This window comes from Bison bison, unplaced genomic scaffold (assembly GCF_000754665.1).
Source record: "Bison bison bison isolate TAMUID 2011002044 unplaced genomic scaffold, Bison_UMD1.0 scf7180017864352, whole genome shotgun sequence".
In the NCBI taxonomy this organism is placed as follows: domain Eukaryota; kingdom Metazoa; phylum Chordata; class Mammalia; order Artiodactyla; family Bovidae; genus Bison; species Bison bison.
The window spans coordinates 257,277-267,017 of NW_011494924.1; the positions used below are offsets into that span (position 1 = coordinate 257,277).

The window sequence follows — 9,741 nt, forward strand, 5'->3', positions numbered from 1 at the left end:
GGCTATAGTCCTTGGGGTCGCAAGGAGTCGAACACGACTTAGCGAGTTAAACCACGATGAGACTGAGGTCCCTTCCAGGGCTCCAACAGCTGCCTCTCCCAGTGTTCCAAACGTAATCTTCAGGCCACCTTGGAGCAAGGGTTCCCAGCCTCAGCCCCACTCATGAAACCATGAAATCTTGAGTAACATCCGCATCTCATTTTTCTGTTTAACTTGTCAATCAAACAGCTTAACGGTCCCACCTACACTGTGACTGGCAATTATTTACTTTGGAGAGCCCTGAAAGACAGCAACAGATTGCCGAATTCTGAATCATCTATAAATCCATCTCCCCATCACTCATTTCCTGATTTCCACACTATAAAAAAGGCTGCCTTCTCAGCAAAGTAAGGAGACCACAACAGCTGCCAGGACCTCTGAGAAGCCAGGTGAGACTTTGTGCATTCCACCCTACCCCCACACCCCATCACCGCTACTGCCTCGGGGGGCAGCTGTGCTAGCCTCCACACTGTGGCATCACTGGCTGGCTGCACTTCCGATCACTCTTTGGGGGTCTTCCAAGAGAGCCAAAGCTTGCCATTAGCGGGGGAAAGGTGATAACCGTCCACTCTGCCTCCCTAAGAGACCATTGACATCAATGTAGAGACTTTTGGCAGCAGGCTATTTGATGGTGATAGGGAGCACGTGGCTGTAGGTACACTGCTCAAATTGCACGTGAGCTAGGGATCTCTCACGGGCGTGCCCCTCCTGCCCTAAATCCCAGTCTCTACAGAGTTTTATCTTGAGTTTACCACTGTGCATTGCTCAGGGTACACCCTCGCTCCATTGTGTATCCAGACCATCGTCCAGCAACCTCTTACAATCCACCCAGTTTTGTACATTTTGGTGCATTATTCTGGGACCAAGCATCCTTAGCTTCCATTGGAGTCATAAAAGATCTGTTGCCAAAAAGAGATTCAGAGGCCCCAAGCCAAGCTTACCTCTCAAGGAAGCCACAACTGGCTCTTTGGACCAAAAAGCCCTTTCGATTCCTGTGGCAGCAACAGTGATGGCTCTTTGGCCAAATCAGCCAGTTTATGGGATTTTGCCCGAAGCAGCCAAGTGTCTCCAGAGTGTGGGAGCCAGCTCCAGCTCTCGACACCTTTACTGACTACCAAAAAGGCCCTGGAGAAGGATGGTGGCCATCTGGGAAGGGGACTGGTGCAAAAGGGAGGCAGATGTCAGAGGTTGCCCAGGAAGTTCGTCCAGGTCACCTGGAGGGAAAAGAGAAAGACGTGGACGAGACAGTGTGTATATTGGTGGGGGTGGAGAGTTGGGGTGAGAGGGACACCTTCCTCCAACTGCAGTTCTGCCATTAGTTTGCGGTTTGACCTTGGGAAAATCACTACCCCTCTCTGGTCCTCTTGTCCTTGTGGAATGAGGACTTTGGATGGTTCCCAGGATTTCCCAGCACTGGTGTGAATGAGATGGTAGCTATAGCCCTGCCACTTTTGATAGTCTTGTGACTTGCAAGGGCTTCCACAAAGCGCCACGGGCTACACGCAGACCAAAGGACTTAAGGAGGATGGTGACAAAGCAGTCGAGTTCCTCAGCCACTAGCACGTTTAAGCCTTTTAATTTGCTTTGTCTCATTCAATACATTGTAAGCAAGCCCAGCTGGAAAGTAAATCTGATGGTCACTTAATTTAAACAGAGGCCCCCGGGCGGAGAGAGCTATCTTTAAATCCTATCCCCAGTGTGTACTTGTGACCTTGGGGAAAGTTACCTAAACTCACTAGACCCCCGTTGCCTCACTGGTGCAACGCAGGTGCTAAGTGTCCACATCTTAAAAGTAAAGCTGAAATCAGTCACCGAATGTGGAGCACTCAGCCTGACACCTGGCTCAGATTAAATGCCTTAGCTGTTGCTGTCCACTCCCTGGTGTGCTGGGGCGGGGGCAGGCAGTGGATGGGTTCCTCTCTAGTATCTGTGCCACAGTGGTCCTTTCCGCAGATCCTGAGTGAGAGGATGTTTCACATCGGGAGCCTCGTTGTCCTCTGTGGGCTGCTGGCCCCGACCACGGCCCTGCTAGAAGCCCTGCCCACGCCCCTGGGCCAGACTCTGCCCTTGGCTGTGACTCCAGCCCTGGCCCCGAGTCCCCCAGATCTTGCTGGAAGCTTGACAGGTGGTAAGTAAGAGTCTGTGACAACTTCTTCCAGGTGTGTGTGGGTGTGTGTGTGCAATCATCTAATGGTTGGGAAGGGGGCTAAAGGGGGGCAAGGGCTGAGGAGCCATAATTGTCAGATCTGACCTCCAAGCATCCCACACCCATTTCCAGCTCTCAGCAATGGCCTGCTCTCTGAGGGTCTGTTGGGCATTCTCGAAAACCTTCCACTCTTGGACATCCTGAAGACCGGAGGGAACGCTCCCAGTGGTCTGCTGGGGGGCCTGCTTGGGAAAGTGACTTCACTCACCCCTCTCCTGAACAACATCATTGAGTGAGTAGCCCTGAAACAGGGCCTTGGACCCCACCAGAGATCTCCTGCTGGAGACCAGCCAGCCCCAGGTAGTGGCCTTGGAGGAGGGAGTGGGGTCATCAGAACATGAGGTCAGGACTCAGGCTGAGACCCCCTCACAGTCTGGCAGGGAGCAGCAGCTCTCCTGAACCAGCAATCGCTCCCAGTCCTGAAGCACAGCTTGGATCTCCAGCATCACCTATAACCCTCACCATAGTCCTCTGAGGTCAATTTAATAATGCCTAGTTCTATAGAAAAGTGGAGGCACAGAAAGGGGCCTGTGCCCACACCACCAGAGTGACACAGAGTGTGGGTTCTGACTCTAACTGACTTAAGTCCAAAGCCAAGGCTTCTTCCACTCCACTATGATAATTTCATTCTCTTCATCGGTGGAATCCCTTCTTAAGTTGCTCTCCTCACTAGTGAACACAGTGGCTTTTGATGTAAGCAAGAAAGTGTAAGCTATTCTCCTTAGGGACATCGTCATGTGATGTCCGTGGAACAATCCAATTAACAAAGAGCAAGAGTGGAAAGTGAGCTGGCAAGACTGGGTCCTGTACAGAACTGGATCAAATCCATTCCCAGGATTCCTCTCCCCTCTTCCCCCGAGATGCTTGCCTCTGACTTGAAGACAGATAGCCTTGAGTCTGATTTCTGTATCCATTATGTCACTTGCTGGGTGACCCGGGGCAAGGCGCTCAGTCTCTCTGGGCTTGGTTTCTCCATCTGTAAAATGAAGATTTTGGTACCCACAGAGAAGAACTGTCAGGAGGACTGGAGAAAATGTAAATCATCTGACACAGAGGCTAGCTCAGAGAAGAGAAAAGGCCTCAGAGAAGAGACTTACGTCCCCCCTCTCTCAGTTCTCCCCAGCTTCCTGCTCCTCTATCTTCATGATAAACTTTATTGATTGACCTGCCATTAAAGGACTCAGCAAGATTTATGATCCCTACTCTTAAATGTGAAGGACTTACTTCAGTTGCCCCGACATCATCCACTCATCCACTTACCCACCCATACATCCACTTGACCATCTGCCCTTCATCTAGCCACTTTCTCTTCCATGCATCTACCCACATATTCATCCACCCACCTGCTCATCAGTCCACAAACTCAGCCAAAATAAAGTAGCCCCTTTCTTTGTAAGGCTCTGAGCTGGTGTACAGGATGCAAATATAACCCAGACACAGTTTCTTATCTTGGAAAACCTCATAGACTTAAGGTGAGCAGAGGGATATGACCCAGTGCAGAGGATGAGAAAAACTGATGCGAGACTCAAAACTCATGTGGCTACCGTTGCAAGACTCCCCTCATGTCTCCTCCATCCCACCTTATGGGTAGCTCCATCTCTGAGATGCTCCTGGTGGGAGTAGATGTGGTTTCTAAGTTTAGGACTAGAGGAGTTAATGTTTCTCACTCCAGTGTTTCTCCCTGGGCAGGTTGAAGATCACTAACCCTCAGCTGCTGGAGCTTGGCCTTGTGCAGAGCCCTGATGGCCATCGTCTCTATGTCACCATCCCTCTGGGCATGATCCTCAATGTGAAAACGTGAGTGGACTCCAAGGAGGGGATGGGAGGATGGCTCGCCAAAAGAGACCCTGATGATTGTGAGTGGTAAAAAAGAAAAAAGCTGTTGGAGTCTATCCAAAAGACCTGAGCCTCCAACATCAGCTCGTTTGCTGCTATGCTAAGCAACCTTGACTCACTTAGGAGACTCACTTGGCCTCTTTGAGCCTACTAGGAATTGAAACAAGTAGAGTTGTGGGCAAGATGGAATGAGTCAAAACTGGCATTTCTGTCCAGAAGAAAACCTCCTCTGCCTTGGGACATGGAAGCTCAGCTACAACGGACTGTCTCCTCTGCAGGTCCTTGGTGGGGAGTCTGTTGAAGCTGGCTGTAAAGCTAAACATCACCGTGGAACTCTTAGCTGTGACAGATGAGCAGAAGCATGTCCACCTGGTTGTTGGCAACTGCACTCACTCCCCTGGCAGCCTGCAAATCTCCCTGCTTGATGGGTGAGGCCAGAGGGGTGGCTGCTCCTGTTGAGACAATACGATGGAATGATGGGTGCATGCTTGGACAGATGGAACAATGGGAGAATGGGTGAGTGGGAGGGTGGGAGGGTGAGATGATGGATGGATGGATGGATGGGCAGATGGATGGATGAATAAGTCAGTGGTCACTATCGCTTCTTAGGCCAGGCTGACCAATTTTATGCTGGATGAGGCAACAAGAAATCTGAGTTCAAGCCCCATCTAGCTGAGGGGTATGGCAAGGGATGGAGGGCTCCCTGTGTGAACTTGAACAGTTCTTATCCAACTTGAGTCTCAGCTTACTCAGATAATTGTAATATGGAGCTATATCGGTGTTATTGAGAGAATCCTCAAAAATAATAAATGTGAGCATGCTTTGTCCCAGTGAATAGTAAAATAGCTATGGAACTCACAAGGATAATTATTTCAGTTACTCTTGAATGGGAGAGGGAGGCAGGTATGAAATACAGGAGTCACCCCGATCATGACTAGCATTTATTGAACACACATGTGTGTGTCACATGTACTGTCTCATTGAATCCTCATGACAACTGCACACTAAGCACTGTTCATTCCTATATGGAGTCGACAGAGCCTGATTGAACACCTACTGTGTGCTGGCACTGAGTGTTTATTCCACAAGTACCTAGTGTGCACACTGCTGTGCAGGGTGTCGCTCCCTTTGGATGGGCGCCTTGTGATGGATGCACGTGGGTGTGGGGGCACAAGGCCAGGTCCCCTTATCAGTACTGAGACTGCGGTGGGCCCATACCCGTGCTTCTCCATACCAGCCCCAGGCCCCTGCACGCTCCATGCTTTTCTCTTTCAGATTGGGCTCCCTCCCCATTCAAAGCTTTGTTGACAACCTCACTGGCATCTTGAATGATGTCCTTCCTGGGCTGGTGCAAGGCAAGGTAAGTGGAGGTAAAGTGCGCCTCCTGGTCCTTGGATCTTAGAACTTCTCAGGCTAAAAGAAGCCCCTGGGGTGAGCTCTTCTGAGGCTCTCAGTCTATCTGTCCATTGATCCATCTGTCCATGTTTCTTCTTCCCATCCTTCAAAATGTACTGATTGGTTTCTGCTCTGGGCCAGGCGCTCTATGTGTCCACACTACAGCTGAAACAGATGGGCTCCTGCCCCAAGAAGCTTCCAGCCCACCCCAACTATGGCTGCAGACAAGGCTCACCCAGCCTATGCTCAGGATCTCCTATGACCAGAAACCCACCCCTCCCAGAGCAGTCCACCCTGTTCAGAAACAGATGCCAGATCACGGAGTGAACAACCACTCACTCTGTGATTGGACACCTCATCCCTGCCTTCATCATCTCCGTCTACCCAGTGTGGACATGTGAGGGTTCATCTGTGGGATTTCTTAGACACTCTCAGACACAGACAGATGACAGAGGATCTCTCCAGGGAGCCCATGCTCGGGATGCGGTTGCTGCCCGTGTCTCCCAAGGTGCCTAATGCTCCTCTCCGCCCCGGCTCAGGTGTGCCCCCTGGTCAATGCAGTTCTCAGCCGCTTGGACGTCACTCTGGTACATTCCATTGTCAGTAAGTACCCGCCCTGGGTCGGGAAAATCCCCTGGAGAAGGAAATACCACTCTGGTATTCTTGTCTGGGAAATCCCATGGACAGAGGAGCCTAGTGGGCTACAGTCCAGGGGGTCACAAAAGAGTTGGACATGACCAGCTTGGGGAGGTCCTCTCTCTGGACATGACCAGAGAGGGGAGGTCCTCTCTCCCCTCTGCAGAAGCAGGGCTTTTTGCCAGGGAGCTCTGTCCCCATACACATGGGACAGTTAGGGCCCTCCAGCCTCAGGTCTCCCCATTTTGGAGTTCTTTTTTACCTTGAATTATCAGGATCATCTTGAGACATAGACCCTGCCTGTCTTCCCACATCAGCCATAACTTAAGAATAGCTGGGCTGGTTGATGAAGGAGGCACAGTCCCCTTCAAGCCCTGACTGAGCATGGTTGAATCTCAGAGTTCCCATTTCCCAGGCCCCTGGGGACCATGAAGATCCCTGAGCTCCTTCCCTCTGGTCTGTGGTTATTGTTTTTTGGGTTTTTTTTTTTTTTTTCAGACGCACTGATCCATGGGCTACAATTTGTCATCAAGGTCTAAGACTTCCAGGAACGGACCTGGCCTCTGCTGAGCCGGTGAGTATTGCTCCACACTCCACAGGATCTGGGGGATGGTCGGCTGTTCTCCTCCTGGTGAGGGCAGCAGGGGCTTGGGACAGTGCCATCCAACGGGAAAGACAAACAGCCTTATAGACAAACACTGAGATTCAGAGAGAAGTCCGCAGAAAGGTTGACAGTGGTGGAGAGACACAAGTGGCACCACAACACAGATACAGAGGGAGGCACACACGGTCAGGGACGCACGCACGCACACACACACACACACACACACACACACACACACAAGTGCCAGACACACCATGATTACTCAGACAGACATACAGATGCACACATCTCACATCAGCACACGTACACCTTTATACTCACATGTGCAAACACGCCACACACAAATACACATGGACACACAGACACGCACTCCCTCAAGCACATGCACAAGGAGCCCCCTGACTCTGGGTCTGGGCTCCCCCGGTGGCTGGAGACAAGACCCCCAGCTCCAGGGTCTCAGCCTCCTCCCCACCCTCTGGAGGGCAGGTTTGATCATGGGCTAATACCATCTAGACTCAAGGACCTTGAGTCTCCATTTTGTCTGGGGTCTTCTCCCAACAGAACCGTTTCCTGAGGCTGGATTCACTGCCTGCCCAAGGGCTCACAGAAGGCTGGCCCATGTCCTGGACAATGACACAGCCATGTTTGGAGACCAGAGCAGCCTTCTCACCAAGGAAACTTCTCCCTTTGCTTTCCCACCAAGCATGTGTCATTCCTCGTTCATCACCAAATAAAACTGCCCTTTCTCTGCATAAGATATTGTCATTCTTCACCATCACTGGAGGGCTCACAGGTGGGAAAGAGTCCTGGCCTGAGGGACTGGAGCTGTAGAACAGAGTTTGAACCTTACGTTGAAGATCTTAATGGTCTTAGATAGGACAGAAGGATGTTCAGATGAGCATGGATTTCAGAACGACTGCTCTGGGGTTCTTAGGATGTGTCACAAGGGGTTGGATAAATGTAACTCTCCAGACAAAGGTGATGATATACAAGACGTTTCGCAAGAAATGAAAATGACAGATGAGAGAGATGTTCAGGAAGTGGACCTAGAAGGGTAGAGGTGGACGAGCAGGCGAGACTCCCATCTGTGTCTCAGATGGGGGATCCCAAAGGTAACCAGAAACGTGGGGGGAGGAGTTGATTCCAGCAGGAAGATCATGCCTTTAGCTGTGGCCACGCTGCATGAAAGTGCCTGGGAGACCCCAGGAAGCCGTCCAGGAATCTGATGGATGCAAGTCGTCTACCACTGCTCTTTTGCCTGTTTGCCTCCAGTCAATACTGGCCCCTTCTCTGCTTTTTCAACAAAAGGATGATAAAGATGACAGGAAGGAAGTGTAGGAGGAAGGACAAACTAGACCAAAGTGTTCATTGCTGAAAGGCTTGGGAAAGTCAAGCACAGAGAAGGGTCAGAGGAGTTGCATATGAAAAGATTATTGATGACCTGAGTGAGAATCATATTTTTAGAAAAAGAAACCTGATTTTAAGGAACTGAGAAGAGAATGGGATATAAGGTAGTTGAGACTGTGGATTCAGGTAAGTTTTATGAAAAACTGGAAGCAAGAAGGAAGAAGAAGGGCTACGTAGGCTGAAGAACATTGTCCTCTCAAATAAAAAATAAACATGCTGTCATTATTTGAGGTCCTTAGAGGACCAGCCCCACCTTTTCACTCCATAGAGGAAGCCCTGGGTTGTTGTATATGAATGACTTGTACAAGGTCACAGAATGACAAAAAGGCAAATTAAGGACTGCAACATCACAGATATTGGGAGACCCCACTAACTTTGTGAGAATTAGAAGATTCAGGCTGGTGTTTCTCAACCCCTGCCAAACGTCTGCCATCATGTCTGGACCCACCACAATCTCCACTTTCTATTGCCACCAACCAATATGGCATCAAGGGAGGACAGTCCAGGGGTTCAGAACTGCAAGAAGGTTTATTATAGGAAACCAATATATGTCTTCTGATGAGGATTTAAGAGGGGAAGTATTTTTCACACTCACAGAAGTAGAATATCTTCAAGCTCAGGATGAATAAGTTAAATTCTGTAAGCAGCTGAATTGATTGTTATGACTATGAATGACCTGAAATACAAAAAGGAACTTCCAGACTGGAAACCATCAATCAGGACCTGACTTGGAGAGAACACAGGCATATCTTTCCTGGTCAGGACTGAGAGTCTCCCAGGGCTGAAGCCCCAAGAATCAAGGTGGATAAAGATGAGCACACACACACACACACACACACACCTGTGGGGGACCATCAGCACTGACCCTGCTGCCCTCTGACCTGGCACCAAACTGTATTCCTGCCTGGACACACATCCACTGTCCATCTCTGGTTACTATTTTCTTCCCACTGCTCCCTGGACTTCTTCCTATAGCTCACTATTGGGTCTTTTCTCTCCCCTAACCATTTCAATTTCTAATTAACCAAACATTCCCCTGGATACAAGACAGTCTGCCAAGTGACCTGGTTAGTCAGAGCACATTTACGACTTTAATAGTGACATTTTCACATTTTTAAAACCTCTCCACAAGGATGTCAGTGGCAATGGCAATGGCAGGTTAAAGACTTCCAAAATCGTCTCCTATCTAAAGCAATCAGAAAACTGGAAAAAACTGTCAGAACCAATTTTTTCAGACCTCTTAAAATTTATAAAAGACCTGCAGCATCTGGGTGGGGAGGAGGTGTTTATTCAATAAAAACTGCTGAAAATTTGTGACATTTTATCAAGCTTTGTGACATTTTATCTTACCCATCTCCCACTTTCCAGGACATTTTATCTTACCCATCTCCCACTTTCCAGGACATTTTATCTTACCCATCTCCCACTTTCCAGTTCCACAGTAGACTTGAAAACTAAAATCCCATTATCTTGGTGAAAACCAGTAGCCTGGCAACCACTGGAGGCCAGCAGAAGGGGATTGATCGAACAACTTCCAAGCCTCATTCCCAAAGAACTGTCATATTTCGACTGGTCCACTAGTTCCCTGGATGAGCCCATTCCCAAGGCTGTCTTGACA

General features: G+C 49.5%; 1 protein-coding gene across 2 annotated transcripts; it reads left to right on the forward strand.

Moving 5' to 3' along the window:
• The first annotated feature begins 344 nt into the window (after window positions 1-344).
• On the forward strand, window positions 345-7,471 carry BPIFA1 (BPI fold containing family A, member 1). Of its 2 annotated transcripts, none has more exons than XM_010854850.1 (9): window positions 345-428; window positions 1,978-2,167; window positions 2,318-2,477; window positions 3,935-4,042; window positions 4,360-4,509; window positions 5,357-5,441; window positions 6,016-6,079; window positions 6,611-6,686; window positions 7,278-7,471. In XM_010854850.1, the coding sequence occupies exons 2-8, from the start codon at window positions 2,008-2,010 to the stop codon at window positions 6,649-6,651; spliced, it is 768 nt and encodes a 255-aa protein (XP_010853152.1). In that variant the 5' UTR covers window positions 345-428; window positions 1,978-2,007; the 3' UTR covers window positions 6,652-6,686; window positions 7,278-7,471. The 2 variants fall into 2 exon arrangements, with proteins under 2 accessions (XP_010853152.1, XP_010853151.1); XM_010854849.1 differs by having other exon boundaries at window positions 1,993-2,167.
• Window positions 7,472-9,741: the final 2,270 nt, after the last annotated feature.